This window comes from Corvus kubaryi, unplaced genomic scaffold, assembly GCF_017639235.1.
Source record: "Corvus kubaryi isolate FWS band 111438036 unplaced genomic scaffold, C.kubaryi_AGA036_p1.0 split1-37374, whole genome shotgun sequence".
Taxonomy (NCBI): domain Eukaryota; kingdom Metazoa; phylum Chordata; class Aves; order Passeriformes; family Corvidae; genus Corvus; species Corvus kubaryi.
This window is the reverse complement of record NW_024582079.1, coordinates 1,625,913-1,639,332: the sequence shown is the minus strand read 5'-3', so window position 1 is coordinate 1,639,332 and position 13,420 is coordinate 1,625,913. Positions and strand designations below refer to the sequence as shown.

The following is a 13,420-nucleotide window of genomic DNA, read 5'->3' as shown; positions in this document are numbered from 1 at the left end:
GCAGTACATCAGCATGTGGCTATAACAGATCCTTCTGTTGCCAGGTCTCCGACAGCGGCATCCCTCCCCTCTCCTCATCTGCATTTATAAATATCCAAGTGACTGAGCAGAGCCAATACGCCCCCTCGGCCCTTCCCCTGGAAATATTCATCACCACCAACGAGGAAGCCTTCCGAGGTGGCGTTCTGGGCAAGATCCACGCCACGGACCGGGACCCCCATGACACGCTGGTGTACACTTTGGTGGCACAAATGCCCAAGGAGGGTCTCTTCTCTGTTGGGGCTGCAGATGGGAAGATCATTGCTGGGGACAAGCTCCCCCACGGCCACTACCTTCTGAACGTGACAGTCAGTGATGGAACGTTCACAGCCACCACGAGCGTCAGCGTCCACGTGTGGTGCTTCACGCAGGAGGCCTTGGACAAGGCAGTGGTGCTGCACTTCCGACACCTCTCCCCCGAGGAGTTTGTGGGGGACCACTGGCGCAACTTGCAGAGATTTCTGGGGAACATCCTTGTCACCCGGCGCCAGAACATCCACATGGCCAGCCTGCAGCCTGCAGCCGCCTCTGATGGAGTGGATCTGCTCCTGGCTGTTGGAGAGCCACACGGCTCCCTGTACGAGCCACGGGTGTTGGCGAACAAGCTCACTGGGTCAGCTGGGGAGATGGACCAGCTCGTTGGGCTCCGGATGAAGAAAGCGATCCATGTGCCCTGCCACGGGTCAGACTGTGCCCACCGTGTCTGCAAGGAGACCATCCAGCTGGATCCAGGCATGATGTCTACGTACAGCACTGCCCGGCTCAGCGTCCTCACCCCACGGCACAGCTTGGAGCAAATTTGCTCATGCAATGGTGAGCCATCCTTCCTGGCAGTGTCTGACCCTATAAACCTGGGCATGTTGTGTTTTCCTTCAGTACATTGTAGAGCATCTGGATTTTCCATGGGATTAGGTTGCCCAGTGACCAAGAGCTCTACCCACAATTTCAAAGACTCTTAGAGTCTGAAAGTTTCACATAGTCTACTTCTAAAAATTAATCTCCTGTAGCATTTAGTAACAGCAACATCTGTCTCTGTCATTGAGAAAAGTCACTCATACATAGCTGGTAATGAAGGTCAATGACCAGAATTTTGATCCATGATCTCATGTGTTAATCCTGGGCCTGGAAAAGCACAGAGTGATAAATTTGAGGAAAGCCAAATAAAGCATATTTGTTATACTGGCTCTAGAATACTTCAAGAAATAATTGGAGGGAGCAGGGATCAGTAACACTAAGGCAGGAATGTAAGGGGATACCACAGAATAATATAAAGACTTATTAAGGATGGAGAAATTCAAGGGTGTTGTAGACCACACTGAGAGCACTTTGAAGGACAGAAATAGCCAGGCTGATATTTCAGGGCTCCTTCACAGCTGAGTACATAGAATACCAGGAGCTCCCAGTGGGACTGTGGTAGATGCAGTGTGGGGATGCATGGGTTGCCGTGGGTGGGACTGCTCCTGGACAGCTGTGGCATCAGGCTAGGAAAAGAAGAAAAGTTCGATGCAGTCCACAGGCTCAAAGTGCCACAAAGATGAGACCTTTCTTTCATTCTCCTTTCAGGAACAGCTGTGAGGTTTGGAGGCCACAGTTTCATTTGGTACCAGCACTCCCAGGCTGGCTCCTGGCACATGCACTTTCGCCTCAAGACCCACCAGCATCACGCGGTCGTGTTCTACGCCAACAGGACTGACCACGCCACTCTGGAGGTGTGTATTGCAGTGCAGGGGGATTTCTCTCCAGAGTTACAAAAACCTTACTTTTTCAGGGAAGGGAATCACAGAAAGGATATGCAAAAATATGTACCCTTAGCAATTTATGTAGCTGAAATGTAAGACTTGGGAAGAGCAAGTGAGAGCCAAGCACAGTTTGGCAATTGCTGCAACCACAACTGTGAATTGTTCTTTACATCTGTGAATGCACGTGTTGGTTTCTGGTGTGAAGTCATCAGACATCCACAGCAGGTGTACATCACCTTCTTTCCTACAGCTTGCTTCTTCATTCCTCTCTTGCACCACACCTCCCAGGACAAAGAATTTACCAGGTGGAGTTGTCCACAGACTGATCTGCTTCTACTTTAGCAAAGGGCAAACTTCCCCTCAGACCTCAAATTAAAGGTCCTTTACAATAATGGGCAGAACAGACAAAACAGGAGTCCTAAATTATATTTTTCACACACACCCCCTCTTTTCAACCACTTTCTTCAGATGGTTTCACTATTTTAGACACCTGCAGAGACAGGAACATTTCATTTTGATCACTCTCCTCCCTTTGACTGAACACTGAACCTACCAAAGCATTCAAAGATCATCTCCCTCTTCTGCCTTGGCAACAGAAGGAAAGCAGCAGATGACTTAATAGGGGTTTTGTATATTCCTCATCAACTGAACTCGGACTAACTGGAGGCTAAGATCACAGGACATGCTTACAGCTTACAGAGATTTGTCCTTGAGACTGATCACATTGAGATCTACACACTATATCCTCCCTGGAAGTGTTCATCCTGTCCTTGAATTCCCCCATCCCTTCTCATGGTTTCACAACTCCATCTTCCTATTGTGAAACACTTGTCTTTCCACTGTTACAAAAGGCAGGGAACTGCACAGCAGCCAACCCCCACACACATAACCTGTCACACATATTTCAAGCTCCTGCTGCCACAGCCATCACTCCTGAAGAGCAGGAACAGAGAAATACCATCCATATGTCCTCATCTCTGAGAGTGACCTTATGCTGCACTGTAAAGGGCCAGTGAGAAAAATTTCTCAAGAAGGGTCTCAAGCTTTCTACCTCACCTCTGGGAAGGAGAGTCACCAAATAGTTCATCAGAAGGAATCCAGCACTTTAGATGGTGCTCAGGAAGTACAAGAAGGCAAGGAACTCCATTGATCCAGGCCAAGGGATCAAGGGAGTCAAGGGAGAAAAGGCTCATTGTTGGTGGAGTTCAGTGAGCCCATGATCTCCTGTGCCCAAGCTTGTCTCCACAAGCTTTTCAATAGGAAACATTCATAAAGCCTCCTCCATAAAAGAGCCTGTGAATCATTTCTTTCCTGACTCACTTTATTAGCAATATCTTGGGGATAAAAACATTTCTAAACAACCTGGCCTGATAAAAATGAAGGAATCCCTCAAGATTTTAAACTTCGTAAATTGCAGTACTCCGGATAGGAGCCAAAGCCTTGAAACGACCATAAGTGATGGTTTGTAGATTTGGTGAAGAGGATGAGCTCTCCCAAGAGCATGAATATCATCACTTTTCCAGTCTCTCAGCTCTCCTGATGTTCAGAAATAGGTTGCAGCAAGAGGATGGCAGACCAGGCAAACTGGGAAAGGTTTGGCAGCCTGTCAGTTCTTGCTCCAGGGAATCGAGTTCTCAGCTGTCTCCCAGCCCCAGAAATTGATAAGCCAAATCTACAGACCCATCTGAAGTGAAATCATGTTCCTGCAGATGAAGTGAAGTGACAAAGTTCTCTGGTGTGCTTGCCAATTGTGCAAAGGGATTTACACACGTGTTGCCCTGAGGCCCTTCCATGGCATGTGCCAGCTGCTTCTTTTTCTTCCTTCCTTCAGCAGTTGCTTTCTCCTCCTACTGGGATTTATTTATACCATGGGCTTCTCTAAGTTAACTATTGTGCTGCTCTGCTTTTTTCCCCTCCAGAGTAGCCCTTTCATATTGTATGTGGGTTTTTCTAGAGTCAGTGTAGCCCATGATCATTCCTCCTCTTCTAAACCCCTTCCAAGAATCATCCCTCCTCGTCCCCCATGGACATCACTCTTGCCTGGGTTGAATTGCTTGATGTTACACAGCAGGCTTTGCAGGTTTCCCACAAACACTTCATTCCATCTCTTTTCTCCTTTTCCATAGGCTCTTGGCTTCTGTGAGAGAGAGGTTTTATCAACAAAGCACTGGGGAGATAAAGGTGAAAAAGGGGTTTAACCCTGACTTCACCCTGAAACAACACAGCTAACTTTTCCTTTCTCCATCCTCTATGACTTTTAAAGATGAATCTTGGGCCAGGAATAGGAATTTCTGATGTTGTTGTTTAATGCAGAAGACATTGGTCTGGTTCACTTTCAGCAGCTCAGTACCTTGTCTCTCTCCAGTCTGGTGGAGATCAAGGATTGGATTGCAGCACGTATCAGTAGCTTTGGCCTGGCATTCCAGCATGGGTACAAAAGTAATTCCTTTCTCTGCCTCCCAAGTCCTCCTTTTCTCCTCCAGAGAAAGCTGCCAGTGCTTCTCCTCAACAAGATTCTTTCAGCATCCTCACCCCTGCCAGAGGGGCCACTGCTCCAGCACCTTTCCCTGCCACTAATGAGACATTGAGAATAGAACAAAAACCACGTGGCCCAGAACAGGAGTCCATCTGTGACTGGTGATGCACTTATGGATAGTCTGAATGCAGGGCTCTGATCAGGCTCAAGAAGATGGGAGGAAGGGCAAGCAGCTGCAGCAGTAGCGGTATGATCCCATGGCTCTGCTCTCTGTTACGTGGAAAGATGAGCTTCCCTCCTTGCATGCTGGTCAAAGGCTGCAGGGAAGGACCACAGCTGAAATTGTGTCAGAGGGATATTTTGCAAAATAAAGGAAGTTGCAGTCACTTAAACAGGCTTTAATTGATCCAAGCATAGGTCAATACTGGTGAAAGGGACTGCATTTGCCTAGCTGGTACTTCTTGGAATCAGAAAGTTGGGAGTCATCTCAATTGTCAATGTGAAGGCAGGGAGAGAGGGGAACAAGCAGCAGAAATGTTGAAACCCTTCATAAACACCAGCCACCCGTGTCACAGCTACCTGTGACTTGTGTGTTTTACAGATGGTTAATGGAGTGCCTCAGCTTGGGTACAGCTGCCAGGGGATCTCCGCTGGGAACCTCTCCTCCTCACGCTTTGTGAGCGACGGCGAGTGGCACTCGGTGTTCCTGGAGGTGAAGAACACCTCGGTCCGCCTGCTCATCGATGGCCTGGGAAATGCCTCTCTCCAGCTGCCAGGGACCTGTAGCATCTCCCAGGGCAGACAAGACCTGATTTTTGGGGGCCTCCGGCAGTCGCTGCAGTCGCAGAGAGTCACACAGGGGTTCAGGGGCTGCCTGGACGTGGTTGCCATCAACGGCAGAGAAGTGGTTCTCCTTCCTGGGAAAGGGCAATCGAAGGAAGTCTTGGAGGAGGTGGGGATAAGGCAGTGTTGCTCCCCCACTGGTGCCTGCAGCAGCAACCCTTGCCTCAACAACGGGATGTGCTCCGAAACTCATGGAGGAGGTATGTGAACATCCCACGCAGAGCTAGAGGAGGGCAATAAGCAGTGGGGGGGGGAAAGATGCAGCAACTTTATTCATCCCCATGGAGGGGCTATTCCAGAGGGGAAGCAGAGGTCCTCTGTCCCAGGGGACCTCAAGTGACTCAGTGCAGCAGCAGCTGCAGGGTATGAGATCATCATCCTGGCTCTCACCAGTGGACCATGGCCCCAGAGGGCAGGAAGGTGTTTCTAAGGAGTGTGCATGACATAGGAGAGCAGAGTGTTGCCAAAAACTCGAATGCAAATAGAAATTCCACCCACCCCTCTGCATCCTTTTTGCTTAAGGAGCTGTTAACAAAGGTGGAATCAGGCAAGATGGGATCATGCGGTGATGGCATCTGGGCAGAAACAAGCCAAGATCTTGGCCTCTTCCCACTGCATCGAGCAGCTCCCCAGGGCTATGCAAAGGGATATGGGAAAACCATAAGCTCAGATCCAAGAGTCCCAGGCTAACATGGTGTGCACACCCCCAAAAGAGGTTTGATACAGGCTCTGCCCTAGGCAGTGTCACTGCTGCCCCGTTCCTGCCATCAGAGGGGCTCCTTGCAGTGAGCTGTATCACAGGAACAGGGGCTGTGAGGAGAGGAGCTGCTCCCAGTGATGTCCACCCGTGTGTCACTACCCTACACCTCGTCGTAGCTGCCAGCACAGCAGGGCTGCACCCCATAACACCCCGTGTATGAGATGGGTACTGCCTGTGCCTCGGCCCCTCTGAGGGGCAGTGGGATGCTTCCCACGCTGCTGCGTGGGGCAGAAGCTGCTCCTGCAGCTCTGTGCTCTTTGGGGCCCTTGCCAAAGCACACCCTGCCCAGCGAGCAAGTGAGGACAGAGGAGGCACCACCTTCTCCTGCCGTGCCCGCTGCCTCTGGGAACAAGATTCCCAGCCCTGTCGACTCAGCAGCTGCCTGGTTCAGGTGAACTTGTTTGACACCAGATGTAAATGTACAGAACAGTTAAGTCTGGCTGGCACTCACAGCTCAGCCTTCAGACCTTCTGCAGAGAAAACCTCTCTGGCTGGGCTGGAAGGGGCTCAAAGCCCATGAGGGGAAAACACATCTCTGCAAGGCATCCCCTGCTTTGAGAGTGGGAGGGGGAGGTGAAAAATCACTCCCTCAGTAATAACCTAATGATCATCCAATGCCCTTCCCATAGTTTCCTTCCAAGATGAGCAATTTCTCCTGCAAATGGCCCAACTGACCAGGAAAGAGCTTGTGAGACATGGCCTCAGGCAGGACACTCCTGCAGGGAAGGGATTGCTCAAGGGATGTTTATTTGTGAGGTTATCCTGGTTGCTTGGCTTCCCTGAGTGCCATGGGCTCAGTCCTGGGGACCCTGGGCAGGCAGCACGAGTTTATGCAAAGCTGTGCCCAGGGATCTCAGGCGTGGGATTAGAGCACAGGCAGGGACTCGCCTGTGGGAGCGAGCCCAGGGAACCACGTGGCCGTGTGAGAACTCACCTGTGGGGAGAGAGCCCGGGCCAGCCCAGCACCACCCCAACCACAGCGCTCAGGACCACAAACACCAGTGAGCCCCACATCCAGGACATGTGTTTGGGCACACACAGCCCTGTGGGCAATGTCCAGCACCTGCTGCACCGGTGTCAGCACGTCCCTCTGGTACAGCCACTGACACACATGTGGGAACAGGCCCACCGTTGTTTGCCCCATGCTCTACAGCAGGGTTCAGCTTGTGGGTGAGTAGCAAAGACTTTTCAAGTGTGCTGCAAGGTGGAAACTCTGGATTTCCTGCATGACAGCACCAGCCAGGTGACGAGCAGGAGCTCAGCACAGCCAGGGACATTCCCATGCTTAGGGCTACACTAAACAGCAGCCAAAAGCACAAACAGCCGGAGCCCCCTCCGAGTCCCTGGCTGTGCTGGGTTTCTCTCTGGCTGTGAGCAGACAGCTCCTGTAAGCAGGAGAAACTCGGCATGTTGAGACAGGCACTTCATACCACGAGAACTCGCAGGACCAAAGACTCCTGAGAACAACAAATTACAGGGGATTGCACTTAGCAGAGTCAGAAACGGTGAATCAGCCAGCCAAGTTCCCTTTCTTGTATCCCAGATTTGTCCCTCAGCTTCTCCATGCAATAAAGCTGTGCCCTGACTGCATCTCTGGTCTGTGTCAGGAGAGGACAAGCTTGACTTGTTGCTCAAACAGCTCCCTAGTGCCACTGCATTGCCCCAGAGTGGCCACCCAACCTCCAGCAACTACACCAGGTCCTGTAAAACACCCACCAGGCCTCCAGGGATGGTCTGGGTGCCCCACAGCACCTGCTGCAGCAGCAAATACCTGCGCCTGGGTAGCTGTGTTGAGCCCTCTGTGGGGGCACCAGGCACTGCTCCTCCCTGTTCCTGCCCGTTTTTCCACACAGATATGTTCACTCTCACCCTCTCCAGGTTACACCTGCATCTGCCCCGGGCTGTTCTCTGGTGAGCACTGTGAGCTTGGGGACAGTCCCTGCGAGTCCAAGCCCTGCCTGCACGGGGGGACCTGCACCGTCTCAGCCACCGGCTACTCCTGCCACTGCCCTGACTGGTACCTGGGCGAAAGGTAAGGCCTGGGGGGGCTTTGGGACAGGTGGCATCCCATGATGGGCTGCAAACATGAGCATTGCACATTTCTGGAGCTCGCCAGATCCACGCACTCTGGGATTAATTGCAAACAGCGGGTACCTGAGCATTGCAGCTGGGAGGTGTAAGGGCAGAGCTGAGCGGAACAGGACACAAATAACTCTGCCATCGTGTGGCCATTGCCCCTCTGTGCCCATCTCCTCTGAGCAGGAGGGAAAACAGAAAAATCTCCTCTGCTTAACAGCTGCTTTGGTGCCTGCAGGTGCTGTGGGGTAGTTCAGTGCCTCTCCTTGCTGGGGGAGAGTCTCTCCCCGCACGCTGCTGCTCCCCATGACGGGAGCTGAGTTCAGCAGTGATGGGAACACCTTGGCTGTGGTGGGGGCAGCTCAGCTGTGGCGGGGGGCCTGGCAGCAGGGTACAGGCAGACACTGCACTGGGTGGCAGGAGGGTGCTCTGAGGTTGGGGGAAGCTGCCTGTAAGGTGCCCCCTGCTTCAATAGCCTGAACACCCATCCTGCAGGTGCTAAAGGCACCTTTTCTATCCAGGACCAGCTCTACAGAGCTCATGTAAAGGAAATCTCTGTCCCAGCTCATAGCTGTGATTCATCCAATTCAACCAATTCAAATCTCAGCTCAAGGCAATGGGCATTACCACCCCACCCAGCAGCCCCTCCAAGACCCCCACCCTGCCTCCAGCCCGGCCTGGTCAGAGATTTCCAGTGCAGGCTCCAACAGCATCACACCCAGTTCATCTTTCTGCCTTGCCCATTTAGCCAGGATGAGCACTGGTCCTGTGGATCAAGGCAAAGACAGAAAGTATCCGTGCAGCTCTTGGAATAAAAGCCTATAGCTGAGCATTAGGTGGCAGTGTAATACCTGAAATCAGCCGGAGCCTGTGGGTGCACGTCGCACGCACCAGCTCACACATCCTAAATCACTGACTACAACAAGAGCAGTGCAAACCTCACAGAGTTTGTTCAGTAATAACAAAAAAAGGAAGGAAAGCCAATAAAGCCTTGTATGTTCCCCCTAGCATGGGGAGGTCATTGCTGTTGGAAGGTCCCCTGTACTGTTGGCAAATATTTAGGTTGTGTGGGCTGGAGCAGGACAGAGAATCAGAAATTCCATCTTGGTTCTGCAGATGGTCCATAAAATACCAAAAGTCCTCTCCAACAAGGATGTCCACTCACCACCTCACAGGGTAGTCTTTCCCCCAAATATTTGCAGCAACCTGCAGACATCCACCGACCATCCAGAGGCTCCACAGAGCTTGAAGGACGTGGGAGACTTCTTAAGAGGTTAACACACCTTAGACTGACCCTGGGCTCCCTGATTTAACAGGATGAGAGCATCTCTCTATGCAGTGTTAGCCCTGGAACTACAAACACCCCTCTGAGGCAGGAAGCCCCCCATTTTAATTTGGGCACATGACTGAAAAATAGGACCACCCTGTAAAACATGGTCTCTTGAAAAGCATCGTTTTATACTCAAAGATCCTCTGCCAGGATAAGCAGGGAGCAAGAATCCAGCGAGGGAGGAAGAGCAGACCAGGATAGAGCATCCTTGGGTGGTGTAAGCCAGAGCCCTGAACAGGATGAGGCAGTTTTGGTGCATCCCAGACTGATGGTGGTTATGTCCATCCCTTTCTCCCCACAGGTGTGAGAAGCTGGCGGAGGAGTGCCAAGACAACCCGTGCCACAACGCCGGGCGCTGCGTGAGCAGCCAGGGCTCCATCCACTGCATCTGCCCGTCAGATTACCAGGGGGACTACTGCACCCAGCCCATCATCACCCCCGCCATCGTGCCCACGCAGTGGGCACTGGGTCCCGAGGAGATCGCGGAGATCGCGGCCGGCGTGCTGGGGGCGGCCATCCTGGCCGTGGCCTTCGTGCTCATCCGCAAGCGCTGCCGCCACCGCGCCAAGGCGCACAAGCCAGTGGCCCGCGAGGACCCCGACCTGCTGTCCAAGAGTGAGTTCTCCAAGAGCGTGGGTGTGGGCACCCAGGGCGTGCCCCCCATCGAGCTCAACATCCTCAGCGACGCGACGCACAACAACCTGGACCGGGCCACGCCGGAGCAGCGCAAGGCCACCAGCACCCCGGAATTCGTCACCTTCAACTCGGCCAACGCCCCGAAGCACCGGGGCACCATCGTGTGCAGCGTGGCCCCCAACCTGCCCCCCGCTGCACCGCCGTCCAACTCTGACAACGAGTCCTTCATCAAGTGCACCTGGGCAAGGGAGGAGATGGGTCAGTAGCCACAGCTTTTTCTTGCTCTTACACATCCCTCTTCCCCTTGGGAAGTGGATCTGAGGTTTGGAAACGTGAGGGAGAAATGGTGTTGGCTAAAGCCAAACTAAGCAGGGGCAAATACTGCCTGAGCCCTGCTGTAGGGCCTTCATTGGCTCTTTCTTCCCTGTCCACCAGTACATTCCAGTTTTCTGCTTTAACCTGCTCGGTCTCATACACAGTCAGCAGGGAAACCATTAATGCATAGCAGGCTGTGATCCTGGGTAAAACCCCCTGAAAAAAAGAGAAAAATTGAAGGAAAAACTTAAGATCCTAAAAGTCAGTGGGAGTTTAAGTGAAGACATTTGCATCAGTGCTCCTGGGCAAAGGGATCATCACATTCTCGGGGAAACACCTTGAATGGCTCTGGACAGCAGGGTTACTCCATGCAGGAGTTCCTCACAAGAGTAACTGCAGGGAAAGGGAGAGATCCAGGGAATCACTGGATCACTGCCCCAGTCCCTTCATAGCATGAGTTTCTTGCATCCAAACAGCATGATGAAGTGTGTCTTTTGGGTGCTCAAGTAGTGGATACCTGTAGGCTGGTGGAAACATTGCCTCAGCACAACCAGGGGTGATCTCAGGTCCCTGCAATTCCCAAAGTAGCAACTACACCTCCCCTGTCCCCATGTCTCCTCCCCAGTCTGCCACATCTCCTACAGGCTCAGAGCCTACAGAAGGAATTAGCAGGAGGGCAAGAGAGAGGCAACAACCGCTAGAGCTGCAGCTAACACGACTCTCTTTTGTTCCAGTCTATCCAGCAGAAACGACCTACTGGCCCCCCCGGTACCTGTCATCAGATGTCCAGGAATATTCCCACTACGAGATCATTCAAGGCCCCCCGGCCCCCTCCTCTCACCCTCCTCTCCCCCCGCCACCCCCTCCCCCGGCAGACACAGAGCCGGTCGCTCTCTACGGGGGCTTCCCCTTCCCGCTGGACCAGAGCAACAAGCGAGCCCCCATCCCACCCCGCTACAGCAACCAGAACCTGGAGGACTTCCTGCCGCTGGGTCCCGTGGACATGGGAGCATCCCAGTGCCAGAACGAGTACACGGCCATCAGCTACTACCCAGCGCAGCTGGTGCAGGGCGAGGGGGTCCCGTACCAGCCCGAGCCGGGCTACAAGAGGGTCAGCATGCGCCTGAGCGTGGCCCAGCCCTCCTACGCCGACTGCGAGCTGGGCCACCAGCCCAGCATCCGAGCCCAGCCCCTGCCACCACCCAACTACGAGGGCTCTGACATGGTGGAGAGTGACTACGGGAGCTGCGAGGAGGTGATGTTCTAACAGGGCTCGCTCATGGGATGAGGAGAGAAGCACATCTCCACGCAGAACAGAGTGCAGGGGGCTGGCACACGCTGCTGAAGGGAGGTCTGTGTGTGCCCCCCACAGCTTGCAGCATCTCCCCCTGCAAGGCTGGGTTGTAATTTTGGCTGGATCTTTCCCCTCGCTGCCCTCCATGGTGCTCCTGGCTGCAAATGGAGGGGAAATGCTCCAGCCACTGCTGGGACACGGAGGATGCTCCTGGGATGACAATGACTAACCTGCCTCCTCACCAAGGGGACTGCCTCCAACACCATGCAGGACCACCTCCTCCCACCCCAGGCTTCCTGGCTGCAGGGAGGATGAGGAGGAGGAGGGCAAGCACTGCAGGTATGGCAGCAGTCGTGGTGGAGAAAGGTGTGAAAGGACTAGCAATGCACAGCCTGGCAGTGCCCCATGTGGAGTAGCAGAGGCTCCCTGCTCCCAGCTCTGGCTCCAAGGGCTTGCATCAAGCCAACAGTTTGCTCGTGGAATGGATCAGCTGGTGCAAATCCTCTTCATGTCTGCTCCCTGGCACTGGGAGAGAGAAGAGGGAATGCAGCTGGTCCCATCAGCACATCCCTCACTGGCTAACAGAAGTCCAAGGGGAAAAAAAAAAAAAAAAAAGTCCATTTCTGTAGAAAAACCAAGCAACAAGGTCTGTCACAGCAGGAACCACCCACAGACTCAAACCAGGCTTCCCAGTCGGGCTGTGCTCACACGAGAAAGGGGGACCCTGCCCCGAGGACTGTGTGCACAGCCTTGTCCCCGTGGCTGTCATGGTCCCACGCTGAAGGCAGCTGTACATGGTCCTGCCAGCAGCAGGGACTCCGTGCTGTGTCCCAGAAAGTCTGGCCAGCACTGCCTGAAATCTCTGCCCAGAGAGGGGCACCGAGGCTACTGAGCGTGGGTTTGCCTGTTTGTCCTTGTGCTTGGGAATGTATCGTTTCTTCATGAGAGGTTTTCTTTGGTTGGTTGTTTGATGTAACTTTTTTTGTTGTTGTCGAATTTTTGGAAAGTATTAAAAGAGTTTGGATTTTTTTACTATTATGGTTTTATTCAGTTATCTCAGGGATTCTCTTGTAAATAAATAGGACATCCTTGCCTAGCTCCAGCCAGGGGAAAAACAGCTTATTTTGGACACCAGAACCTTTCAGGGAAGTACCAGGACAGCAAGTTAAATACACTTTTGAGGATAGTGTAAGGGCCAGAGGGACAAGGCAGACAGACCCACAGTACCTTGTCCTGCTTTGGGAAACCGTGAGCCTCCTCTATCTCTTAGGATTAAAGGGCTTGAAAGGACCCAAACTGAAGCCCTGCTTTGATTTGCATCCCCAACAAACAGCACCTGTTTTACCTCCCAAAGCTCTCGTGCATTTCCACGACATTTTTTTTACCAGCTCTGCTCAGCAGAAATCAGTCCCTGCCTGGATTGGAACTATTTTATCTAGTTGGTTTTATTCTGCTTGGTAAATCCCTCTGAACATCATCCTAAAAGAGCACAATTCCTGCACTTTTTTTTGAGAACACTTTATTTTGAGGTGTCTCAGCAACAGTCTGTGACACTGGGAGAGAGAAGAGGAAACTAAGAGTGCCACTATTGCCCATAAGGAAACACAAATTGTTCCTCCCAGCAGCAGAAGCAGCACAAATAAGAGTGATATTTTCCTCCAGATTTTTTAACTCCCCAGAGTTGCTTTGGCCAGTGGTCACAGCACAGGGTAAAAGCAACTGAGATGATGCTCCACCAAGTGACACCTGGGAAGGAGCAGCCTCAGCAAAGCCCATTTCATGGGATGGGGACAGCCCTGCAGTGCTCAACCCTACAAAAGGATGGCTGTGGATCCCACCATGGTGACTCTCCATACTCAGAAAGACCCTGAAGCACCAGGAGCTGCCTGTGTCCCTCCTGCCCTGTCATTCA

At 52.7% G+C, this 13,420-nt stretch overlaps 1 protein-coding gene across 1 annotated transcript in view; it reads left to right on the top strand.

The window, feature by feature from the left end:
• The window catches only part of LOC121657785 (protocadherin Fat 2-like), a 56,602-nt gene extending 44,059 nt beyond the window's left edge, over nucleotides 1–12,543 (top strand). The window contains exons 19-24 of the mRNA XM_042013877.1: nucleotides 45–852; nucleotides 1,603–1,748; nucleotides 4,856–5,297; nucleotides 7,736–7,889; nucleotides 9,565–10,157; nucleotides 10,949–12,543. Of these exons, the coding sequence (XP_041869811.1) occupies nucleotides 45–852; nucleotides 1,603–1,748; nucleotides 4,856–5,297; nucleotides 7,736–7,889; nucleotides 9,565–10,157; nucleotides 10,949–11,481 (2,676 nt within the window). The 3' untranslated portion in view covers nucleotides 11,482–12,543. The remainder of the gene's footprint in view (nucleotides 1–44; nucleotides 853–1,602; nucleotides 1,749–4,855; nucleotides 5,298–7,735; nucleotides 7,890–9,564; nucleotides 10,158–10,948) is intronic.
• Nucleotides 12,544–13,420: the final 877 nt, after the last annotated feature.